Source organism: Canis lupus, chromosome 13 (genome assembly GCF_003254725.2).
Source record: "Canis lupus dingo isolate Sandy chromosome 13, ASM325472v2, whole genome shotgun sequence".
NCBI lineage: Eukaryota > Metazoa > Chordata > Mammalia > Carnivora > Canidae > Canis > Canis lupus.
Window position 1 is genome coordinate 7,497,400 of NC_064255.1, and position 27,402 is coordinate 7,524,801.

Below are 27,402 nucleotides of genomic sequence, written 5' to 3' on the forward strand. Positions count from 1 at the left end.
TCTAAATCCCAGTAGTGTAAAGCAACACAGTTTATTTTTCATCCAGGCTTCATCTCCATTGTGATTAGCATGGGCTTGTTCTGCTCCGCTGTTTCCTTACTCTGGGATCATATAGACAGAACAGCCACCATCTCCAACATCACTAGTATAGGACCAGAGGAGAGAAAGAGGATCTCTCACTGGTGATTAATGAAGGTGTACATGTCGCTACCACTAACAACAAATTGGCCAGAATTAGTCATGTGGCTCCAACCAATGGCTGGAGGACAAGAAGTGCCTGAAAGCTAAGGGAGTTGGTGATGACCAATACGTCATCAAGAGATAGCAAGATCTCAGGAAGGATGACCCAGCAGTGTTCCTAATGGGACTACCACAGCCACACTAATGATTCCCATGATTGCCACAGGCAGTGAAACAGCACAGTCACAGGCTTTGAGGGACCCATGCACCCTGCGACAGTGGATAGACTAATGTGTTCTGTGCCATCTGTGACAACGGTAAACCAGTATAGACCGATGACTGCAGTGGGCAGAGGGGTGGCGGTGCTTCATTTTGCTTTGGTGATGATTAGGACCCTGAGATTTTTGCACAATTCTGGGCAAGGGAAGAAAGTACGAATATGACTGGGCTTGAGTTTGCTGCCACAGAATGCCCCGTGTTAGATTTAAGTTGTTTAAACAAAAGTGGTATTTCGGACACACCAGAGTTTGTAGAATAAGTTTTATATCCACTAGATCTGTCATCTGTGTAAAATGCACTAGTTCAGGGCAAAACACAGGACATTTTAAAGGGAGATGACTTAAATGTTTTTGATGATGATAAAATAAACTCTTGGAATACTTCAGCACTGACTCAATTGACATATTGACTTAAAAAAAACATTGGACCTATAATCTTTCTAAATTGATAATGGGACTCAGTTAATGGAGTAATATGAGTCATTGGCACTTAATCATTTCTTTGTGATTGTGACAGGCAATTCTTTCTCTTCTATTAGAAGATTTCACACACATTCAACTAGGCTTTTTCTATAATACTCTCTGCCTGCCTTGCTTTTATCTAAAAATAAAATATTAGCTGTGAAATAATGCAGAAGTAGTCACAATTAAAGTGTCTTGTAAAAAAATCTGGCTCTTGGGTGAAGATTTCATCACTCAAAACTCTTGGAAATATCTCCTGGAGTCTCAGTCTCTATGCCACCATAAATGTGTATTTGATGAAATTTGAAATCTGCAACTAAAATGTTGACATTTGTGTTTGGTAACCCTAATTTTTTTAGTTGCATTGTAATGCCCCAGTGGGTGATTAAATCCTTCCCCCCCGTATACTCACATCTTAAGCAATATGATGTGTGTGTGTGTGTGTGCGTTAATTACATGACACATCTTGGGACTTCTAGAATGTCACTTAGAAAACTTTTTCAAAAATGCTTGGAGTTTTTTTTTTCCCCAAGATGGTTTCATTGCCAGTAGTTTGCTTCATCATCTTGGCAAAGAATCAACTGATGCAGGTTTTAAACCTTTGGCTAGAAAATGAATAGATATTTTTAAAGTTTGTAGTGTCCTGTTTTCTTTGACAACTATAATTTTGCCCAGGAGGTGATTACCAGGATAACTACTTGTTAATTATTACTTTTGCTTTGGGCTAATATTTATCCTCATCAAAAATGTTATTATTTCTTGTGGTCTTTATTGATGACTAGTCAGTTTGAACATCCTAAGTCAGAAAAGAAAAGTGTACATTTAATATAAAATAAATGTAATGTACTTTATTTTCTCCCCATGCTGTGACCTAAACCTTTGTGTAGTGTGGTTTTGCTTTCTTTTCATTCTAGGTTGTCCTTAAATAAGTAGATTCTGCTTATGCTTATAGAGTTTTCCCCTTCAAGCTTATGTGATACTTTGCTTCTAATGTGTAAGAAAGATGAAAATATACAAAGAACCTATCCCTATCTTAAAAATTGCTACTCTCCTTAATCAGCTGAATGCATAATCAGAATCATGAACAATCTTAAGAATTTTCTCTCTTCATACTTGATTCTTAAATGGTAAGTGGAATCTTATTCTACATTTTGTGTTGGGTAAGAAAGGCTACACTGATAAATAATTAGTCATATGTTTAATGAAACAAAGCAATATTTGGGTTTGGACTCCAGCAATATCCTTGAAGTTAAATAGGACAGTATGTGGTTTAAAAAAATGTTCTTCCTCTAAAATTCTGACCTTGTTCACTATCTTAGAGTGACTTGCAATTTCAAATCATTGTCTGAATAATAAAGCAGTATTTTTGTTGCCTGTGACGTTGTGGAATGAATGCTAAATGTGTAGTCATTGAGCTTTTATTTGCTTACTGTGACAAAGCCTAATGACCCAAGAATCACAAGTGACTACTAATATCTAGCTATTGACTGTAGTGCTCTATAGATTTTTATGATGCAAATTGTCATCTTGTGTAGACTACTTACAGGAGCTTCTGAGAAATTTCCAAAGTGATAAGTATAGTCATCAAGGAGAAACACGGTAGACACCATACATGAAGTGCTACATTGCAGATGTTAGTCTTTTTCCTGCGTAAAGAATCTCTGTAGAGAAGATGTCATATTTAAGTAGTAGAAAGCATATGTTTCCTTCTAGTTAAAAATCTCAGGATCCCTGGGTGGCTCAGCAGTTTAGTGCCTGCCTTTGGCCCAGGGCACGATTTTGGAGTCCCGGGATCGAGTCCCATGTCGGGCTCCCGGCATGGAACCTGCTTCTCCCTCCTGTGTCTCTGCCTCTCTATATATATATCTATCATAAATAAATAAATCTTTAAAAAAAATCTCTCCAGGTGAATTGTCATTTTTAAGTGATAGAAAGTGTGTAGTGTTTCCTTCTTAGTTAATGCAGAATGAGATATTCGAGTGTGTAACAAATTACTATACCAGCTAAAACTCTGTTCTAAGCATTGGTGATCTGTCAGTAAACAAGGCAGACAAGTTTCCAGCTCTCACATCATTAATGAAGAGGTGTTAGGGACTACAGATAATTCACAAGAAAATATATCAATGATAAATGGTCTGAAAAAATGTAAATCAAATAAGATGATGGGGAAGTTGACAACTTTAGGTTAGGCCATCATGGAATGTCTTTCTAAAAGGAGACTATTGAGACCTGGGTGACAAGGAGCCAGGCAGGTGACTTTCGAAGGAAGGTATCAAGAAGAGGGAACTTCCAGTACAAAAGCTTTGAGGTTCATACGGTTTCTAGGAACAGAAAGGAGAGATGGACAGAGCAGAAAGTGTAAGGAAGAGCAGAGATGAGGCCAATGAAGTAGGCAGGAGATGTGGGATCCTGCACGACATGGAGTTTAAATCTACTCCAAGAAGATGTTATTGAAGGAACACTTTGCTCTTGGTGTAGAAAATAGATTTAGTGAGAGCAGGTGTGCAATCAATAGGAGGAGACCATGGTGGCCTCCAAAGGAGGAATAATGGTGGGCCAGCTTAGTGTGATAGTTGGAATACTCTTTTCAGGACCCTCCAAATAACCCTTGTTCTGAAATGCCTCCTACCTCTGGAAAATAAAAATCTTACTTATCTGAACACTTTATGCTTCAACGCAAAAAGGGAAGGATAGCCTACTTCCCCCACAGCTGTTTCCCATCCCACAGCTGAGGCTTTCAGTACCCTTTTCTCCACATGGAGATTATTTTGAACCATCCAACCATTTGTTTTAATCAAATTGTGTACATGTAGAATATTATTCTTAAGCTCCAACATAACACCACAGACACAAAGATTAACTTCAACTGACTAAGGAAGTATCAACTCCTAGAAGGTTAAGACAATATTTATAAATATATGAACTACAGTACTTTGGGGTTGAGCTGTGACTTGCAGGATATTATTTACTAACAAAGACATCATCAAGCTGGATATGTTTCTTTATACAAGATTCATGGGTGCTGAAGCATTATTTTAAAAAAGCTGTGCTTTGGGAAACCAATTTAAGGGTTCATATCAGGCATTATAGGCAGGGCCAGCTTCATGGGTGTGCAACCTGTGCAACTGCACAGGGCCTGTACTTAAAAGGGTCCCACACTTGGTTTAATGCTCTGGTATCACTATCTTGAATTCTTAATTTTTTTAACAAGGGGTCTTGCATTTTCATTTTGCACCGGGAATCACAAATTATGTAGCCAGTCCTGAATGCAGGATGTGGAAAATTGTATGGAAGTCTGTCCCTTTGCTATAGGCATAGAGAGAGGCAGGGGTGGAATGGATTTGAATAAAGGGAATCTTAATGAAGATTCATTAAATTCATTGCCTGTAGAAATTTGAGATCATTCAATCTAGTGGATTTCAAGTGCCTGTGTGCAGTCCAGGCCTATCTGATTTTTACTTATCCATGGCAAAATAAGCATGAATGATGATGTCCTCAGTGTTTGTAAAGCTAACTCTACTCAAATAAAAGCTCTGCTCTTTATTGTACAATTAGATTAGTTTTGCCATTTTTGGTCTAACATATCGTTTCTTTTTTTGGTAATATTTGGTAATAGAAGCTTTTTTTTTAAAGCATTTCTGTAGAATAAAACTTGATCACGTCATTTCAGTACAAAGCTTCTTGATAAACCAAACAAAAACAAAATTCCTCCATCCCATCCCTCCCTTCTGCTTTACTTTTTCCTCTTTTTTTGTAATCCCAACTTCACTTTCCTCTTATTCTAATTGTTCTCAATAGCAATGACTTACAGTTCACAAATACTTGAACCTAATTTCTTACAGTTAAAATAAAAAAAAAATACACATGAATTTTAGAACTTCTTATAGGCAAATTCAAAGTTGGAGAGGAATTACCTTCTTGTAACCAGAGTACATGTTATTTTCTATAATTTCGTTTTTTAAATCCACTCCTTTAAAAAAAAAAGATTTATTTATTTTAGAAAGAGAGAGCAGGGAAGTGGGGCAGAGAGAATCTCAAGCAGGCCCTGTCTCACGATGATTTGAGCCAGAATCAAGAGTCGGACACTCAAACCATCTGAGCCACCCAGGTGCCCAAATCCATTCCTTTTTGTGTCCTAAATGGATATAAAAATGGTTGCTATCCATTTCCTTTTTGTCTTTGTATCCCCAGCACTTAGCATAGTGTATCAAACTCAATAAGCTTTCAGGGAACAGATAGATAGTAATTGAAAAAAATATGTAAGTGATTTTTAATTAGAAATGTTGCTGAAATAGAGGGATGTCCCATTCTGCCAGCACCTATTTTGGTAGTTCCAACTTTCTTTTAGCCAGAGAGCAATGACCTCAAGAAAGATTAATAAAAATGCATTAGATTTGTAACAGGAAGTTAAAATTAGACAGTCTGTTTCAGCTGCAACTGAGAAAGTATCTGTTACTCCGTATCAGAATGAGGTGTGAGCCCACCAAGTCAAGATTTGAAAAGCTGATGATCAGGAACTGGTTTGTGACTTTTAGCTGACCACCTCCCTCCATGCAATACAAAAGTTTGGAGACAAGGATAGGATTTTCTGAGAGAGTTGCTGGTGTTCTGGGAATCCTGTTGTATCTTCGCTCCCCAGAAACAAGTGAGAGAGGCCTGTACTTAACCTCAAGTCTATGTATGGGGCTTTACTGAGACAAACCAGAGAAGCTGGGGTATATAATATGTTAGACTTTGGACCCTGAGAAATCAAAAAACAATAGGAATGACAGCTGTCTGGAGAATCAGAGGCGGGAATGCAAAGAGCTGCCACTTCGTGGGTATGCTGAGACCCATAGGGCAAAAGCATCTTGCTTCTTGTTGCAAGATGTGGCCATACAAAAGAGATCTGGCCCCAAAGAGTCATATCTTATCTAAGAGGGATAAGGAGAGGGGTGACCCCAGCAGAAATGACCTGTGTACACAGTGGCTGGGGAAGGACCCATTAGTCTCCAGTTGAAAGAGTTACATTTACCCAAAGAGAGGAAATAGGTGAGAGATCGCCAGTGAGGAATGGACTACAAAGAACCCATTATATATGCCACCTAACAAAAGAATGAGTAGACTTTAAACACTTAACAAAATGCAGAGTGCTGATGCCAGCAGATATACTGGAGTCTAGTATAGTGCCTTGAACGCACAAAGGAATCACCAGATATTTGGTGAACACAAAGATGTGTAGCCTTGTTAAGGCAAATATTGCAGGGATGATTACCAGCATTGCACAGATGAGAATGATGAGGTTCAGGTGAAGTGTCTTGTGTCAGATTTTATTTCTAGTAATGGCAAGATCTAGTCCAGAACACTGCTCTTAAAAAGAACCCAGAACAACACTGTACTACCATTATCTTATTTGTGATAGAAAGCAAATAAGTGTTCATAAGAAGGCTTCAGAGCAGTCTTTCCTGTGGTGTTTGTATGTACCAGATTTTTCAGTTTTCCCTTAGAAGGAGGTAAGCCTTTAATGGTGGCTTAGATACTATTCTGTAAATATTTTATATACCTTTTCGGTTTTAAACACCAACGCTGGCATTTGGATTAAACTTTTTTAGAAAGTTGAAGTGAATGTCAGTTCTGACGTTTTCTATTAAGAATGGAAGAGCAATCATATAAAAAAAAAAAAGAAAAGCAATCATAAAAATTGTTTTTTTAAATATTTCTGTGAAAAGTAAGTTTGTGAAACAAATGAGTTTGTTTGGGCTTCTACAGCCTTAAAACCTAAAGTTTCTGGCAGTCTTCACACTTTTCCTTTTCCTTAACTTTGCATTTATAGTTTAAAGTCTTTGCTTTCCTGCAACCCTCAACAGTCCTGAAACATTCCTTAGCTGCATAGCCCTGGGTTGGCAGGACATGTTGGCCAGTCCAAGCTCTGTTAGCAAATGTATTCTACATGGAACTGATTTATATGCTAGCAGGAAGGGCCAACAAAGGTCAATATTTATACTTCAGAACCATCTAAATAAAACACTGGCCTAAGGTTTAGTAGAGAGTAAAGTTTTATTATATTGTAAGAGTTTACAATTGAGAAAGCACAGGGTGCATGGGTGACTCAGTGGTTGAGTGTCTACCTTCCACTCAGATCGTGATCCTGGTGTCCTGGGATCGAGTTCTGCATTGGGCTCCCTGCAGGGAGCCTGCTTCTCCCTCTGCCTATGTCTCTGCCTCTCTCTCTGTCTCTCATGAATACATAAAATCCTAAAAAAAAAAAAAAAAAAAAAAGCAGGACAACTCTTGGTCCCTGTCATCAAGCTGTTTTTTTAAAGAAGTCCTTGTTTGTGGTGACTGGGGGTTCTGTGCCCAAAACAATCTTGGCATAGCCTATTTTGTTGTGCCTCCGTTGTAGGTAGCAGATGAGCAGCCTGGATGCTATGCTGGTACCCACCCTTGCCTAAGTGGATTTGCTTGCACCTCACAGCAACTGCCCGGGACCTAAGTATCGGCATCACTAAGCCCTCCTCCACGATGTGTTTTCCTTGGGGCTCGACCCAGCATCACTGTAGCACACCTGTGTGTCACCTTTCTTTTTGTGCTATGAAAAAAAACTGCTATAAACTTTAGAAGTAGTCACTGTATGTTATACAAGCATTTGTGGACATGTAAAATAGAAGTTATATAATGCTTCTGTTTAAAAAAAAAAGATTTGAAAGCGTTCCAATCTAAAATATAGTTTGCTATGTTTTGCCATCATCAGATTTTATTTCTTTTTCTTTAATGAGTTGACTGAATATACTGTTTTAAATAAGGAGTTCCGTAGGAATTTCTCTTGGCCCTTGATAAGATTATATATTAACATATTTATAGGGTTTTTTTCCCCACTGCCTTTTTCTCCCCTGGCTTCGTTAATATTTTGCTTCTCTGCATCCAATCTCTTTTATTTTTCTCCTAATGTAATTTACCACCTGTAGAAGTATGAGACCTGGAAAATGTAATAGTGAAATGCCCATTAGGACAAACCAGTGTAGCAACACATGTTTTTTTGTTTGTTTGGTTTTTGGTTTTTGGTTTTTTGGAACACATGTTTAAAAGGATCTTCTAGTCTAAGCCTATTTGAGACCATGTATTCAACCATAATTTTTAGCTTTAAAATTACTTCAGGTCATCAATAAGGAGACAGTGCCCTTTTCACATAACCGTTGTGAATGTTGTGGGGTTTCTTTTCTTTCTTTTTTTTTTTTTTTTTTTTGGAACTTGTGTTTTATAACCAAAGAGATATGACTGTAATTTCTTAAGAAAGATTTGGAACATTGTGATTGAGCCAAACTACAAATGAAAGAAAATGGAAAAAGTAAACATAAACTCATTACCCCTGGTCTTTTGAATGAAGACATGTGTGGAATCTATGTGAAGAGATCATGCATTCACTTATTTGTTCATGTAGTAAATATTTTTGGTGTACATAAAATTTGCAAACCATTGTGCTCCATGCATAAAGGGATTGTGTTTTTAGCCCCACCAGCGTAAACAGTGAAGTGAGAGAGGCAGAGCAAAGTGAACATGGACAATATATTATTAGACATTGTGAGAAGCAGATGAGCAGAGTGCGAAGGAATAATTGGGGACTGAGTGGGAGTGGGGAGCAGGAAATGAGAACTACCTACCTAGCATCATGGGTGATGGTTTTTCTAAGGAGATTAAAAAATAAGAAGGAACCAGCAACTCAAATAGCATTCTAGCTGAAGGGAATAACATGTGCAAGGGTAGTGAGAATGGAAGAAGCTTGACATGTTTGGGAACCTTGAAGGATACCAGAATGATGAGAGCATGAATGAGCAAGAAATAGACTAGCCCAAAGTGAAATAGGATTTAGACATATGTGGGACCCGATGGGCCATAGAAAGAAGCTAAGAAATTTATCCAGCCTCAGTGGGAAGCCATTCAATTATATGAAGGAAAAAGATCTATTTCTGTTATGCTTAAAAATGCTTGTTCTGGCTGCTGTAAGAATAGGTAGTGGGAGAGGAAAGTCTTACTAGGAGACCAAAATGGAGGCTTTGGCAGGAACCCAGAAGGGGGATGACTGAAGTGGTGGTAGTGGAGATGGAGAGAAGTGGAGAGATTCAATATAGAACTTGAAGGCAGAATAAAGAGAACTTGACGATGATTTGGAACTGGAGAGTGTTGCAAAGCAAGGGATCAACTATAATTTCTGAGTTTCTAGCTTAAGGGACTGCATGGAGGGTGGTGCCACTTACAGAGATAGAGAAGGTGAGAAGAAAAGTTGGGGTGAGTTTAGGAATCGAAAATTCATTTAGGGACATGTTAATTTTAAGATGTGCCACAGGTAATGGCTAATGCCAAGAAGGTAGCTATGTATTTAAGTTTGCAGTTCCGAGGAAGGTTTGGGCTGGAGGTAAAAATATGGGAATTTTCAGGGGTGCCTCAGTAGCTCAGTTGGTTAATTAAGCATCTGCCTTCAGCCTGGGTTAAGGTCTCAGAGTCCCCACATTGGGCTTCTTGCTCAGAGGGGAGTCTGCTTCTCCATTTCCCTTTTCCCTTCCCCCCACCCCACTCTTGCTCATGTTTGCTCGCTCTCTCTCTCTTTCAAATAAATTTTAAAAATGCAGAGTTTTCATTATATAAATATTTCACTTCAAGGGAATGGATGAGAATACCTAGGCAGATTGTGAAGATAGAGCAGAGGGTGGTCCAACTCAGGCCTGGATAACACAAAATTTAGGATTGAATAGGGGGATAAAAGAGACTCTTCAAGGAATAGTGAAAAAGGAATATTAGAAGAATTGTGTATCAGGAAATCTAAGCAAGAATGTTCCAAGATAGAGGGACTGTAAAAAAAAAAAGACTTGAGTATGTATATGTACCAGAATGCATCACACTGAATATTTATATGGATAGTGTTATATTATCCTTTTAAAAACCCTTTGAGATAAGTATTGTTATTAAACCTACTTTACCCATTTTAGAGAGAGATTAAAGTAGTTTGTGCAAGATTCTATATTAAGGAGCCGTGTTTGAGAGCCAGGCATTCTAACTTGAATCCATGTCCTTAACCTCTGTGCCATCCACCTCTGCAAATATATCCCACAACTAAAAGGTTACAAGAAATGAAAACCAAAAAGTCACTTCGAATTTGAACCCATGAAGTGACTGCATACCTACACGTGTCATTTTCTGAAAGTGGTGGGTGCAAAGCAGAGAGCGTCGCACAGTGAATGGGAGATGATGCTGAGTGCTGTAAAGGGGAGCAGAGAAGGTAAGAAATGAGATGGTAGCTTTAGAAAGAAAAGGACTTGAAGGAACAGGAGCTATTAGCCCCTGGTTAAATGCTGGTGGGAAGGATTTAGCAAAGAGGGTGCAAGATCAATGACCAGAATGGGAAGCAGGTAACCGGGGAGTAAAGCCTTGAGAAAGTGACCTAGGAGGAACATCTTCTCCCTTCCTTTGGGCAGCAAAAAAGACATTTCCTTATTATCTGAACGATTTAAAAGAGAGCTTTGACTGTCTATACCCACGCCAACCCCAAAGGAAGAATGACGTCTCAGACTGTGGCCCAGTTTCCTCTGCCTCCTCTCTTTGGGACCTGATGCCTGTTGTATTCTCTAAAGTCCTGCTGCCCTGTCAGCCTCACCAGGGCATTGCTTCTCCAAGCTGCCCACTTGTGATGGGGTCCCTGACACCTGTACCTGTTCCTCAGTTGGTTCAAGATTCACAGAAGGAAGAAAGTGGTTAGTACATTAAAGCCTCAAATATAGAGAGAGGATATAGGTGGAATCAGAGAACATGTGGGGAGATAGGCTTTAAAAGGAAAAGGACCACAATCATTTCTGTAACAGGAAATAGTGGGGAAAGATAAATGTAGGTTTACTGACTTGCCATTGGGAAGAGGACAGTGATTTCTTTAATGTAATTTTAAATATTATATAATATGTTTATCTGAAGAAACTCCATTGTACTGAGGGCCCTACTTAGCCTTCATGAATTAAATTACTATTATCTGAACAGAAGAAACCTATAACAGATACCCCAGTGATTTTCAAATTGAGGAAGAGCACATGGCATGTCCTCCTATCCAGGGTGGCTGATCAGAATCTAAATAGGGCAGTTTCCAAAAAAATCATTTGCAATCAATAATACAATCAACAATGCAATCTTACATTTAAAAACCATAAAGCAGGGAACCCTGGGTGGCGCAGCGGTTTAGCGCCTGCCTTTGGCCCAGGCGCAATCCTGGAGACCTGGGATCGAATCCCACGTCGGGCTCCCAGTGCATGGAGCCTGCTTCTCCCTCTGCCTATGTCTCTGCCTCTCTCTCTCTGTGTGTGACTATCATAAATAAATAAAAATTTAAAAAAAATTAAAAAAAACTATAAAGCATCATTTCCAATTGAAAACATTTATGATGACTTATGGATTTTTATATATATACCAGAGGATGATCTAATTTAGAGACGTAAAGAGGGTCTCTGGGTGGCGCAGTCACTTAAGCATCCACCCCAGCATTGCTGGGGTTCCATGATCAGTGCAGAGTCTGCTAAAGATTCATTCTCCCTCTGCCCCTACCCACCATGCACTCAGTCATGCTCTCCTCCACTCCCCCTAAAATAAATAAATAAATCTTAAAAAAAAAAAAAAAGAGAGAGAGAGAGAGAGAGTTGAAGCAATGGATTAACCAGAGTGATGTTTTCCATCAAGATCCTGGAATTAGTATGTAAACACAAAATCTGCATTTTTCTATATATTCATTTCCTGATTCTCATGTCTTCATTTGGGGAAATTAAGATGGGAGATTGTTGTACTGCATTGGCATTTTAACTATAAACCATTGGGCTTTGGCCCAGAGTATCATTACCTACAGAAGCTATCTTGATTAAGTTCAAGGTTGCCTTATGTTGTACGTAAGCAAAACTACATTTTAATCAACTAGTCCTTATGTTTTATACGGATAGTCTGTAATAGGCCTTGTTGAAAATTAGATTCCTTTAATCAGCAATGTTGGATAGAAGCCTTAGTCTTAAGATAGTCTTGTTTATTCTGATTTCTTCTTCCTAAAATGAATAAACAGAATGCATTCAGTGTGGCAATAGCATGTTACAAAATCATTTCATCAAAGGTAATAAAATTAAATTTCATCTCTGTGAGTTATTGTAGAGGACTATTTAACATTTACTAGAATTTGATTTCCCAATCCTTCAAGCCCTAATCTTTGGATTTGCATAATATGTTTGTACTTTCAGGATTTTCCAGTTGAAAGGCTTTGAAGTTCCAAGGCAAAAACTGAAATAAATTGGAAATTTGTGTAATTTCAAGGTGAATGCTTGTAAGATAGTGGTATAATTGGAAAGTACATGGAAGGGGAAACTGGTGAAAATGTTACTGTTATTAACTTAGTGCTTTGAAAATTCATAGTAGAAAAATAATATACAAAATTCTAGATGAGTGCTCCAAAAATATTAAGTAGATATTTCTAATGTTACATCTTTAGGTTGCTTAAGATCAGTAGATCCTGAACTTGAACCCATTCCTTTGATTCCAGAGTCCTTGCTCCTTTCTCTCCTAAATGCCACCATTTTTCCCTACCATTTTAATGCCACCACTAAAAAGTTTTGTGTAAGGATATCAATTTATTAAAGTACAGAGTGTTTCCTTACAAATTACAAGACTGGATTTAGTGAATAAAGAATTTAAATATTGTTCACATTGGTCATAGTATTGATAATGGAGATTTTGAAACTTATTTTCTTTTACTATATTCAAAAACACATTCAAAAAAATAGTGGGGTGGGAAGAAGGCTATGTTAAATGAATATATTAAATTGATCATTGTATCTCTCCCAAACTGTCCAAAGTCTTTGTTTATTTTCATAGATTTTCATATGTGAACTTGCTTGTTTTTGTATTATTTCTTGTGGTCTTTTTTTCTGCACGATGAGACCATTCGTTCATTCAATATTCTATTTACTTATTGCCTACTATATGCCAAGAGCCGTGCTAAATCCTAGAAATAAACTGATGAACAGACTAGAATTTCTGTGAATGTAGGAAATAAGTTAATCTGGTAGTAAGGACTTCTAATAAAAAGTGCTTCTTTCATACCTCTCATCTCATGGCTGGTGTAAATGTCGGGATATAAATAAACCAGTTGACAAATTTGGAGGATTTGGATGTCTTTTTCCTGAAAGATCAATAAGAAATGTTCACCTTATATGTTAGGTTATTAAACTGAGGAGAGACAGATTGATTTGGGGTTTTATTTCTAGTATTTTTAACATAAAATTAGGCATAATAGCAACGAATTCACGTATGCTTCTATGTAACTCATGTTATATACACTGGTCTTGCCCTTCACAGAGTTGAATTCAATTGCATTTAGCAATAGAATTAATAGCAAATCATTCCTATATATCATTGCACTTGTGGCTTAAATCTTGAATTTCCTGTTCTCTGTATTTCCAAATGGAAAATTTGGAAATTTCTTAGGATGCATGCAAGGCTAGAAACATGTCTTTATCTTATGGGCACAACAATTATAAAGCAGACTGTGATTGGCATAGTCTATATCTTAATGGATTCATTTTTTGTTTTAATGCGTAGATATCCAGTCTGTCATTTTTTCCAGTGGACTTCTGAATATGCTTGGTTTTTTGCTGATTGTGTGGTCTGTTTTTAGCTGCTGATTTTTAGTCAGACTATACCGGAGGGGTAACAAAAGGCCTTAATTTTGAAATGTGAAATTTTTTTAGGCATTTGCTCTCAAAAGCTCTGAGTGACTTGAGATTTTTGCAGCAGCCACAGTATCCAACTTGGAAAAATCTGCATTCTCAGCAGCTTTACTACTTTAAAAAATATCCTTACACTAGCTCTTTTAAGAAGCAAGGAGACAGCTTTGCTAACAGTAATGAGTTGTGCAAACCACAGATGGTCTTCTTGCTGGAAATTACTGGAAAGGACTACAAAATGTTGGGTTTAGGGGCACAGCCATTTACATACATCCGTGTATATATGTATACATGCACATTTTGTTAGTATACAACAAATTAATGTGGCAACGAATGAATTTGTATAGCTAGTACTGGCCCTGTGGATTTCTGGGATTTTTCTAAGTGCTTTCATGTAAGTTAACACATTTTATGCCCACAATAACTCTTGTGGGTAAAATGGGCAGATAGCATGAATAGCACCATTATGGGTAAGTAAATAAGAGGTCTAGAAAGTCCAATATGATACTACCTTATAGGTTCATTGTGATCAGTAAATGAAATAATGTATATGGGGCCTGTGCCCTGTATATTATAAATGCTCATTGACTATGTTTGCTTGTATTTTTGTTTAAAGTAATAGTCACTACATACTAAGTATTTTAAGTGTTTTTATAAATGTTAATAACATAATCCTTATGCCAATTTTATGACACAGGTGTTATTAATACCTCCATTTTACATATGAGAGGGCCAAGGCAAGGAGAGGTTAAGAAAATTGCCCAAGGTTACAAGCTAGCATATCAGATTAGGGATTTACTTATTTATTTATTTTAAAGATTTTATTTATTTATTTGTGAGAGATACTGAGAGAGGCAGAGGGAGGAGAAGCAAGCTCCATGCAGGGAGTCTGATGCGGGACTCGATCCCAAGACTCCAGGATCACACCCTGAATCAAAGGCAGATGCTCAACCACTGAGCGCCCCCCCCCCCCCCCCGGCATCCCAGATTAAGGATTTAAATCCAGTGAACCCGGCCCCATTTCCATAGTCTTAACCACTCTGCTATTTCTGGAAGCGCAGAGTCAAATCTATGCAAATACGGCATTTATATTCTGTTGTTATACCACTTCAAATTCCTCTGATCAAGGGAATACTCTCATTATACTATAGTAGATTTTCTCAACTGTTGCCACCATACTCCAGGGCATACTAAGACTTTACCAGGTGTATAGTAGAACATTCATTTTTTTCAGATAGCTACAGAACTCAGAAACATATCCAGTTAGTTCTAATAAAGGCACAGTTTGAATTCCATTTGATGGAAGATGTAATTCCAGGGTAGAATGCAAACTAAATGAAACCATTTTTTTCCTTATGCATTTAAATCACAGCAGGATATAGTTTAAGCTTAAGTAGTATTTTAGATAAACTAACAAAACTATTATGAGTTGCAGAGCATGGCAGACAAAGAAAGATGACAAGCACTGCTTGGCTATGACTTAAAGGTGATAGAAGGCTAGTGATAGTAGATGAAAACCCTACAACTCTACAATGTGAGAGAAAAAGGAAAGGAATGACCAAAAGAGTATGGCAAGTAATAGACAATAGTAATAAAGAGCTAAAGGAAAGAAGCTTAGAGAAGGTGCCTCCATGGGCAAAGCTACTGAAATAGAGAATTGACCCAGAACTTTGGGAGCAGTCCTCTAAGGTTGGCCTTATAAAACCACATTCAGTCATTGTTGATCCAAGCCCTGAGCTTTGGGGTGTCCATTAAATAATTTAAGCCAAAAGGTGTATGCTTTCTACTCAGTGATTTGGAAAATACGTGGAAGATTTCTCATGTTTCTGGTAAAGTAGAAATAAATCATGTAAGAATAAAATTTAGTTGATTCCTATGAGGGTAATCCCATTTAAATTGGTTGGTATTGGAAGTTTTCTGCCACTTATTTTTTTCTCTAGTTCCTGTGACCACACTTCATCATTGGCCTGCAGGGCTTCCCTTGCTCCTTGGAGAGCTAGTTGAAATTGGCATGAATCCTATTTTTATGGAATAAGAATGTCAAAGCCTTCCTCATACTTCCTTTCAAGTTTTTGTCCTTCTCATAGTTCTCTGGTCTTCACCTCTGCTTATGAGTTTGCTGTTTTAAGTCAGCTCACACAGATTTTAAAAATAGATGCACTGGTGAACTATTCAATGGATTCAGTTGTTTTCCAAAAGATTTAGGGACCCTCACAGGAGAGACACCACATTGTATACCACACAGAGGACTCCCATGTAGCTTAACCTTTATCCTCTGCTCCTTCTCCCAAATCCATGTTGCTGAATAAGGGAGACTCCCCTACAGCCCCTGAACTAGTGTAACAGCAAAGGATCCCAAGAAGCTGTTCTAATTTCCACAGTATCCCTTGGAAGTTGGAAGAACAGAATTATGTCCTCCCTTACATCCTTTCACAAAGAGAGTAAAATGTACATCAATTGGGAACATCCTGTGTAGGTGCTATGCTAGCACTTTGGTGGAGGGTGTTTACTTAATCCACAGAACTTTCTGGGTGTATTTTGTCTTATTCCCATTTTATAGATGAGAAAACGGAATCTCAGAAAACTGTCCATGCTAACATTGTTACCATGCTGAAAAAAGGTGTTGGAATACATGTGGAGAAGAGAAGGAGTAGTTCTTTTCTGCTTAAACACAGAGGAACAAGAAAGGGCAAAGATTATGAAATGCTAGATAGTCTGCCTAGTGAAGCAATGCCAGAAGGAATGGCTCCTTTTAACTCATTTCCTTTTCTCCATCCAAGATCTCAGCACTCATTTTCCTTTGGAAATGCAAAGGCACAGTGGTGCCTATTAAGAGATGGTTTTTGTCTCTATTTGTAATGTTTAATATCAATGAATATTTTATCCCATGTACACCTACATATTCCATTATACAATTTGCCTTTGTTTAACATGTTTAATTAAGAACATTGTTTAAAAATTGAGAAAGACTTCCCTTCATGAAATTTGGAAATTGAAGGTAACAGTTTGCACGTTTCCTTGCCAATCATAGTAGTCATTTTTAGAATCTTTAAAGGGATAATTCAGTTACCCACACAGTTCTGCTTTCTAAAAACATGCAAAAACATCTTTTCTTAAGTAAGCCAGCAAAGCTACTTGCAATGTTCCAGACTCCAGCAACAGCAGTGAAAACACGACACCCTTCAAGTATTAATTGGGAAGACTATCTGGTAAAGAAGGGCAGAAGGAACAGGAAACATATTACAGGGCTATTTTCTGCTTGCCTTTGGCCTTTGGACCCCAAAACTACCTCCTTTGCTCATTCCAAAGAGGCTAATGAAAAGAACTTGTGGGACACTTAGACATTTTAAGTGACATAGAACTTCATCAGTTGTGTATCTAGCACTGTCTCAAATATAAGCTGTCACTGTTGATAGGCTGTATTATGAGACTTTAATGTCTCAATTCTGAAACAGTTTCTGGTGATAAAAAATAGTCTCTATGAATTTGAGGTAAAATTTGTCACACTTAGATTTTGAAAATAATCTTTTTTTGGGAACTAGAGAGTAACTAGCTTTCCTTTTGTAAAAATTAGCACCTTGCCCTTAAATTTTGACTCCCCTGAGCTCCTCCCCCAAAAAGCTTGCTTCAGAGCAAAATTCAAATTTAATTTTGAAATAAAATTTATGGGATGAGCTATAGAAACTTGGCATTGAAGAATTTTTTTATAGTATAAATGATGTACAATGTTGTATTAGTTTTAGGTAATTCTGTACATTACCCAGTGTTCATCATGATAAGTATAGTTACCATCTGTCACCATAAAACATGATTACAATGCTATTGACTATATTCTGTAGGGTGTATTTTTCACCCCCATGGCTTATTTATATCTAGAAGTTTGTACCTCTTCATCTTCTTTTATCTATTTTACCCCAGAAAATTGACATTTTTGTAGGTGAAAAATTGTCAAATATTGGTGATTTCATAGAGTTTACAGGGTTCAGTGTGATATTTCCAGTGTAATCTAAGTCTTAGTGCATCTAAGTGTGCTTTTCTGGGAAGCCGTGTTGGGACAAATTAACTTTGTTGCCTCAGTGACCTGCAACTTATTTCTTAACTTACTCATTAATTTTGATGCCTTTCGTAGTTGCCTGTAGTACAACTATAGCGTTTAGCTGCAGCCTACAAACTCCAACTAGGAGAAGAATGGTGTTATTGGGAAGACCAAGGCATTAAAAAAAAGTAGATAGCCCTGTGCAGCGTGAATCCACATCTCCTCATCTATGTGGTCCACTAGGTGATTGTTGCTAGCTACTCTCAGAAGGACATTGCATGTAGTTTGCTTAACTTTGAGATACTTCAGCAAAGCAGCCAGAGTGATTCTTTTAAAACGCTTTTAAAGAAGGAAAGGATCCTTCTTCAGATTCACTCTACTTAGGTCATCTTTGGGAGGCTAAAGGCCAATATTATCATTCTATTTCTTTTTACTGTCACTTTTTATGGCGAATTGCCATTCAATAACCACATATAATCTTTAATCTTCATTGTAAACGAATAAGTTAAAAAGTTGGTCAATTTCATATGGATAATATCACATATACTCAGAAAACCTGAAAAATCATGTATTAGATTTTCACAACGAATGTAAATACATCCCGGTATTCAGAACTCAGATCAGGAAAAAAAAATATATTGCTAAAATCCCACAAACCTCTTCATGTCTTCATCAGTGTAATAATTCCCAATAGTTATCCTACCCACATTTTTAATATCAGAAGTGGTTTTGCTTCTATTTGAACTCTATATTAATCATACAGTATGTGTTCTTTGGTACTGGGCTTTTTTTGCCCAGCATCATTTTTGTGAAAACCACCCATGCCGTTGCAAAATAATTGTAGCTCCTTCATTTCCATTGCTGTATAAGGTTTCATTTTACAGATACTATCACAATTCATTTACCCCTTTCTGCTGTTATTAGGCATTTGAGTTGTGTTTGATATTAGGTATTACAAATAGTGCCTCTATGAATATTCTTGACTGTGTCTCTGGGTAAACATATTGTGTAGGATATATCCTAGGAATAGAATTAGTGAGTAAAAAAAATCATGCCTTCAGCTAAGCAGGTACTGCCAGACATTTGTCCAAAGGTTGTACCAGTTTACATGCCCCCCATCAGCTGTTGGTGAATTCCAATTGCTTCTTATCACTGCAGTTAATATCGTATCTTTCACATTGAAGCCATTCTAATGAGTGTGCTATGAGTGCAATTTGGTCATGTGTTTCTCATGACTGCTGTTGAGCACTTTTTAACATATTTGTTGGCAATCTGAATAAACCAGTTCGATTTTCTTGACTATTAGGTAGGTGACATATGGGTATGGCAGAAATCATATGTGTGATGGTGAGATTGCTAAAATTTAGTAAACATTGCTTTCATTAATGAATCTTTGACTCTTTGATACATTTATTCCTTTATAAGAGTCTTTGCTATGGTGCCTGGGGCTCAGTCAGGTAAGCTCAGGTCATGATCTCAGGGTGTTGGGATCCAGCTCCATATCTGGCTCCCTTTGGTGTGGAGTCTGCTTCTCCCTCTCCCTCTGCTCCTCCCCTTAACTTGTGTGCACTCTCTTTCTCTCTCAAATAAATAAAATCTTTTTTAAAAAATAAAATAAAAAAGGCTTTACTTTAGTAAATTCAATTTAATAGAAGCTTATTGAGAGTTAATTGTGAATAACCCCCTCTGTTGAATGATGTGAGACCACCAAGGTCCATGTCATGGGAAGCTTCCCAGAAGAAGGAGGCTTTGTTTTTTTCAATATATGTATTATTTATAAGACAACAGATTTATACAAACATTAATGAAAAATATAACAAAAATAATTTTAATGGTTAGATAACAGTATTTCTATAGTTTAAATTTCTATAGTTTAAGTTCTACTTCTTTCTCCTCATTCATTATCAATCTATATCAAGCTGTGGTTGTGATTTCTTGAAAGTGTTAATTTTTATCCTTTGGCTGACGGATCCCTATAAACTAAAAATAATTGGGTGACAGGAACTTTACATTATCATTGTCTTGCTGATTTGCTGTCTTCAAACATTAAGTAACATGTCTAAGGTTTCAAAGCTTGCGTGATAGATATGGTGTTTGCGCCTAGATTTTCTTATTCCCACGTCAGTGTTCTTAAAACACTATGCTATGTGTAGTGTCAGAGGAGGCCATTTTTAAGCTGAGTCTAGAAACATGAGCAGGACCTGACAGTGGGGCAGAGTATAGAAGAATGTACTAGAAAGCCTAAACGAAGTCTGGAGGTATAAAGATATTTGAAACTTTTAGAAAATTGCAGATGTTCAAGTGTGATTACCATAACTAATAAAGAAAAGTGCCGCCAGCCCGGGTGGCTCAGCGGTTTAGCGCCGCCTTCAGCCCAGGGCCTGATCCTGGAGACCCGGGATCGAGTCCCACGTCGGGCTCCCTGCATGGAGCCTGCTTCTCCTTCTGACGGTGTCTCTGCCTCTCTCTCTCTCTCTCTCTGTCTCTCAGGAATAAATAAATAAAAAAGAAAAGTGCCAACTTGTTTTCTATGGAAAATCTAGACTTGAAAAATGACACCTAGTGTTAGCTTCTGCAAATTCCACCAGCCAAGAGTAGGCTGGGCTTAAGGTTCACTTATGATTACAAATGTAAAGTTGTGTAGCTTGAAATATTTGACTGTATCTCATGTCATTTATCAGTAATTTTTACACCAAGGGAAACATTCTCTGTGCATGAGTGGGGAAAATGTTTTATGGATAGTTTTTTGCTTTCCATGTTCTGATGTCAGCTCTCTAAAATGCAGAAGTGAGCGATACATGAGAATGGAGAAATAATGTGAACTCTATAATTTTTATAGCTAAGATGCTATTATAGATTAAACAGAAAAGCACTGACAGCCTCTAGTTATCCAAATAATTGTTTCATTATCCTTTTTTGGGTTGCAATTATTTATTTCTAACTAGTGTTTTACTATAGCATTAAAAATACTCCTTTTGGAACTAAAAGCAGTAGCCAAATGCATTATCTTTGAGCACATTTTAGCTTGCTATTAGAAATATAAAAGTCCTTTATCACCTTACATTCTAATACCTTTTAACAAAATCTTTTAAAATGATTAGGCTGAAGATTTTTTTTCCTCAACTAGTTTCATAAATATTTGAAGAATTTAAAATCCTAAAGGGAAGGTCAATAATTTCTGAATAAACCTTATTTTATTTCAGGGCCAAATATTAGCTTAGTTGTTGAAAAAAATCATGATGGAGATAAAGTTGAAACAAGTTTCTCTTGAGTGAGTGATCACAGCATGTGGTGTTCTTTACCTGTAGGTTGAAGAAAAAGTCCCAGTCAGTGGATATTACCGCTCCAGGGTTCAACCCTCTGACTGGTGCAGGAAAGCAAACGCCACAAGCCAGTAAGCCCCCCACACCCAAGACGCCCATCATTGAAGAAGAGCAGAACAATGTGACCAATATCCAGAAGCATCCTTCTCGGAGGAGTGAACTGAAGAGGTTCTACACCATTGGTGAGCACCAGACATTTTCTGGATGTGAACAGGTGCAGACTGTCTGAACAGCCCTGTGAATGTGTGGGTCTGTAGTTACATGCCCCCTCGTTTATAGGATGCGTGTATCTCTCTGCCGGTTGATGTGGTCACTTTCTCATGTGTTTTGAAAATGGAGATGGAAGAGAGCACTGAAAACCTTCAAAAAGTTAAATAAGAGAGCAGTTGGGGACCTTCCATGTCCTGGCCTGTGGAGAATTAGCCATATGCATATGTGGTTCTTCAGGGTATAAGCTCATGTTCTCCCACTTTCATTTTTGCCCTCCTCAGCTAGTGCCGCTTCTTGTTTATTTGTGTTTGTTATTTTCATGCTTCCCCCAGGCTCTCAAGTCTCTGAACCTATCCTGTCAGGTTGTTAAGACAAGGGTTGATGTGCCCTGTAACTACCAAAGCCACTAAGAAAATAGAGGCTAAGGAAGGATAGATTGCAGCACAGGTGTGCATTGGCCTTGCACGTTACTTCACTTTGGAAGGATTGAACCCAACATAGAGCCCATCATCTAAGAAAGTAGTAAGCTGTGGGACAGTCTTGCAGGCACAATGCCCCTTTTTTCCTAGATAGAATAATATCCTGTAATTTTTAACTTTAACTCTTGATTGGAGTGTTAATGTAAATAAGTTGAATTATCAACTTTTAGGTACCAATGTTAGTCCATGATAACTTTGGCCTTGCTTTCTAAAAATAACAATTTTCAGTGTCTGAAGTCTGTTTGAGACAAAAGTTGCTCAATATATCATATATGGTAGAGGATGTTGCATAGGGGAGATAAATCAGGAGGAGAAGATGGAGATGGAGATTTGGCCTTGCTTATTATTTCATTTTAGAGAGATTTGGTCATATCCAAAAGCCTTCAAAGTAGAGACTATGGCTTCATGGGTTTATCAAAGTTACATCAAAGGGGTCACATTTCATTTAATATCTACCACCCCAACCGTCCAATATGAGATGTTTGAAAATTTTTTCTCAGATACTTTAGTATTCTTAGCTAGAGATCACAATCAGGAGACCAGATTTCTGATTCTGACTCTCATATCAATTTCCTGTGTGACTTTGTCAAGTCATGTTCCTATGTCTTTGGGTTAATTTGTTGTCAAGCTTGAGGACATGCCTCCATGTAGGTCTGTACTATTTCAGAATATGAAGACTAAAACCATGCTTTCCCTTTCTGCCATTTTATGTTCTCTTCCTATATCTCCTCTCTGGTGTCCTCTTTCCTGATAAGGATGTTCAAGTCTTATTTTTTAAGAGATAGTAGGCATGGTGTCTTTGAGAATATCAACAGTCAAGTAATAAAAATTGATATAAGGTGGTATAAACAGTACATATTTCCATTTTTAAAAATTACAATAGCATGTTTCTAAAAATCAGTCAGCTAGAAAAGCCCATAAAGTTTGCATAACTGCCTCTCTGTGTTCCAATGTCCTCTTCTCCCATCCTTCAGCATGTCCACCACCTCTGTTGCTTTTATGACTTATTAACTAGCTAAGAAGAAATAGTATTTTGCCTTCAGAAAATAAAGTTTATCATACAAACTCAATATTCCTTAAAGATGAGAAAAAGAGAGAAACAGTGTCAAGCTCGGCCACATAAATAAAGAGATAAGCCTGGAAAATGGAGGTCTAAATGGTGAGTTTGGATTGTAGGGAGGTGAACTGTGAGTTATCTTAAGTAGCCCTACCACTGGTGAATATTTAATTATTGGACTTACAACAATTTAATTCATAATCAATGCCAATGGCATATCTATTACGTTAAAACAGATATCTGAATTGTAAAGGTAAAATGTTTTTTATAACCTCTCTACTAATCTGGACCTGTAGGTATTTTCAAGGCTGAAATATTAGCAGTTATGTAATTGCCGGATTGAAAGGTTATTTCACAAAACAAGGGTCTTTCAGTATTCCTTAATTAATGTGTTGGTAATAACAATAATTAAAATTACCCCTTACTGGTAATGCATATACCAAGCACAAGTGAAGCTTGTTAGGTAGGTGTTCTGCTCTTTATTTTTATAGATAAGGGATAGAACCTGAGAGAAGTTAAGGAGCCATGAGCAAGAGATAGCAGATTCTGCAAATGAAATTAACCATCTCTTGTGACACTTCAGAATCAGCCTTCCATTACTCAGAAGGGTATCCACAGAGGTGCACCAGGGGAGTTTCTATGGGTCATACAGTGAAATAATATTTTTACTTCAATTCTCAAATTATCTCATTTAAGAAAACCGTGCCAACATTGGCGACCCATCCACCAGCCAATGTGCCCTTTCATTGAAAGGTATCTTTCAACATCTCCATTTATGGTTCACACAATTGAAAAAACGTAGGAGCCCTCATGTGGCCAAGTTGAGTACTACATTTAAATTTTGGAATAAAGAGCAGTACTGTATTTAAGTGAAATACTGTATTTAAATTCAAGCAAAGATTCTGGGGATTAAAGAATTTCAAATTTAAAAAAAACTAGAAAATTTTGAAGGTATTTAACCTTCTTTTAGTGGCTTAGTGGTGCAGTAGCTACTCTAGAAATTTCTTTTGATCTCACGGCTATTACTCTTCATCAACCTATGCATAGGTTCTATTTCCTGTTGAATGAATTCTAGGGAAGGCTTATTATAGTCTTCTTGTATAGACAATAAATTTGGGCCCTTAATTATTCCTAATAATAGAAACATTTTAAGCCTAAAAGCAAAAAAATGACACAGCATAAACTCATTGTTTTTTATAGGAGAATTAACCCATCTCACAAGATGTGGAATAATGTCTCATTGATTTAGGATAAGTAGAGGAAAAGTTATTCTCTATTGATCTGAAATATATAAATCTTCAGATAACTATTAAAAGGAAAGTAATCATGACATCAGGTCCATATAAGGAAATAGCTTTCTCTATCCTGCTTCTGTCACTAACTGTATAATCTTACAGTTATTTACCATTATTAGACCTTGATTTTCTTGAATCTGTAGAATGAAAGATTTAGATAAAATCAGTGTCTTTTGCATTTTTTTCTCATATTCTCTTTTTATTACTATAACTGACCATACAGAGTACTGTGTAAGTTTGTAGTTGCTGTCAAACAAATTGCCCCCAAATGCAGCTGTTTAAGACAACACCCATTTATCAGCCCACAGTTAGGTAGGTCAGAAATCATAGCACAGCTGGGTTCTCTGCTCAGTGCATTATAGGGCTAAAGTCAAGGTGCTAGCTGGGCTGAGTTCTCATCTGGAGGATCAGCTAGGGAAAGAAATGCTTCCAGGTCCATTCTTCTCCTTGGCAGAATTCAGTTCCTTGCAGTTGTAGGATTGAAGTTCCCATTTCCTTTCTGGCTGTCAGGTGAGGGCCACCTCTCAGCTTTTGGAGACCACTCTCTTTACTTGCCATGTGGTCCCCTCCATCTTCAAGCTAGTAAACTGTGTTTCAAATCCTCATTTAAATCTGTGACTACATTTCCTGGATCTAGACAAGAAAGCCCTCTGCTTTCAAAGAGCTCATGTAATTAGATCAGGCCCACTCAGATGATCACCCTGTCTGAAAGTCAACATTACCTAATTATGAGAGTAATGTCTATTGTATTCATAGTCCCAGGGATCATGCGTGCATGTACATCAGAGGGCTGAAGAATTTGGGGACTCTCTTAAAATTGTGCCTAGCACATTTTACGTCACTTACCCCATAGAGACACACTCAATTACCAACACAGCTCCAATGAAACTTCCTTAAAATATTTCCCTTACTATATATTCTGATTTTTTATCCTATCCTCATTCATTTTTAAGCACAATCTCAACTCACTGAAGCAAATGCATAATTCATTAATCAGTTGTGAACTACAGTTTGAAAAACCACTGGATTAGATTAGATATTTGAAGTCTTTCAAATACTTAAAATCATTATCTTTAAACAAAAGTGTTAATTAGAACTAGGATGATATTGCATTAAATTGGTGGGTTATTTTTAATGGGTAAATGAAAATAGAATGAAATTTGTCACTACTTTATTTTGTGTCTGTGCTGTATAAAACCTCTTTAGTTTGACAACATATATAAGAAACCTATGTTCTTCAGTACCACAGCCGCAACTTAAAGATACGAGACACAACCAAATAGTAGACTTAGATGTTTGTAATACTCTTTTTATATGATACCTTTAATTCAGAAAATTATTCAAAGGGTAGGGACTTCTGAAAGGATTATAAATTAGGCGTAGAGGTATGAAGGTATGAAGAAGACAGTGCACACAAGATCCAGAAATGCCCCCTTGCTCCGTATGGTGGGCCTGTATAATTCCATGTTATATTTGTTCCTGGCTTCCGAATCTGGAACTGGAGTTTGTACCTCTTTATCCATCTTCTGTGACTATTAGTAAAAGGTGCTACTGTCTGTCCATTCTGACAATTCCCTTGATGGTTATAAAATGGGACAACTCTTGAGTGGATGTCCTCACAATCAGAGCCATTCAGTGAAACATCAAATGCTGATGAGCCCCTGAGCAGTCCCTGCTCTGTAGAGCAATACTGATCAGAATAGAACGAAAGTAAAACAGAGAGCCCTGCTTTAAGGTGGTCATCATATGGGTAGGAGAAGAGAGTGCCTGGTGAGAATGGGCACACCAGTGAGTAGACTACAAGACAGATGCCCTGATGACATTGTGGACAGGGGTGGGGGAAAGGGGGTGAATGGGGAACATCAGAGGCCAGAGGAGGCTCACTCAAAGTACTGTGGAATCTGAAAGATGGAGAAATTGGAGCAGATTATAAAGACACTCAGGGACTCTTAATTGGCTCCATAGATCCAGTCACCTTTATACCACCTTTTGCCCTCCTTGCTTTGAAGCTCACTTGGCATCTGGAATTTACTTGTCCCTCTTATCTTCCTATGTTGGCATGTCTGACTCCTAACACGTCTCCATTCCTGTGGGTGGGGAATGAGGCCGTTGATCTCAGTAATCCAAGTACTTAGTACACAGTGTGAGGTACGTAGAAAGTGCTAAATAAGCTTTGAGGGTGGTAAGGGGGTGGGAGAAAGGGGTACTAGTGGGGCTTGTGAGGATTACCCTTGCCCTTGCTAGTGGAGGAGGAATGGAGGAAATTGGCTCAGAGTTCAGGCTACGGAGGTGCTTTGGAAGCTTCATTCTAGTTCTTCATTCCTCCTCAGAGAAGGATGGGAACACCTGCTGTGAAGAACAATAAATCAAATAATACTGTCTATCTATCTATCTATCTATCTATCTATCTATCTATCATCTATCTATCTATCAATATTAGAGTATCTAAATCCTCTCTTTATTGCTTATGTTATTTAAGTGCTCTCTGCAACTTTACAGAGAAGGAAGGCAAGGGCGGAACACAGCCGGCCCAGGTTCCTGGCTCAGCAGGGCTTCCAAACGGGTGTGATCCCGAGGCTCCTTGGCTATCAAGTGTCCGATTGAATAATACCTCTGGAGTTTTTCTTCATTTGAGACCTCTCACTGTTAGGTCCTCCCCTTGTCAGATGAACTGACAGCCTGTTGGCCTCTGTAATCTTCTGTGTACCCTCATGGCTCAGTCTTTGCCTTTGATTCTACCTGTATTAATGTCATTGTAATACCTTCTCTTGGTAGAACATCACCTATGGTGAATCAGGCAGCATTCTTTCCACAGTGATTTCCACTTACACTTAGCTTAGTGAATTCTGGGTTTATTTGGGGCATACATATAACTCATACTCTTCCACATATGAAAATATGTTCGTTCATTTATGAACCTATTCATTTATTCAATAAAATTCAATAAAAATTTATTGAATGCCCATTACATGCCAGGCCTTATTTGAAGTTCTGCTAATATGAGAGTAAATAAACCCAGGTGCTTATATTCTAGTGGGGAGGTCAGACTATAAACAATCAGATATTAACACATTTCAAGAAATGATAAGTATTTAAAGAAAAAAAAACAGGTTAAGAGAGAAAGGTGATAGAAAAGTTACTCTGTAAAATGTGTAGATCTTATATAATTTTTATTTGATGAATTTTGTCAGATGACCTATACAGTTCTGAGAAATCAACTAGCATGGTTTCAATTTCAGGACATTGGATGTGTTCATAATACATTTTTCAAAGGGTTGTTTTTTATTTTCCTTTCATAGAATTTGGTTTTGAAAAGACTAATGGAAGTGACATTTGCAGCATGAAGAAGCAAATGATTGAGGGGAAGTT

At 37.6% G+C, this 27,402-nt stretch overlaps 1 protein-coding gene across 3 annotated transcripts in view; it reads left to right on the forward strand.

The window, feature by feature from the left end:
• OXR1 (oxidation resistance 1) overlaps positions 1-27,402 on the forward strand; it is a 444,691-nt gene that overhangs the window by 204,066 nt on the left and 213,223 nt on the right. For all 3 annotated transcript variants that reach the window (XM_025450868.3, XM_025450867.3, XM_025450870.3), the window contains one exon: positions 20,978-21,174. In XM_025450868.3, coding sequence (XP_025306653.1) covers positions 20,978-21,174 — 197 coding nt within the window. The remainder of the gene's footprint in view (positions 1-20,977; positions 21,175-27,402) is intronic.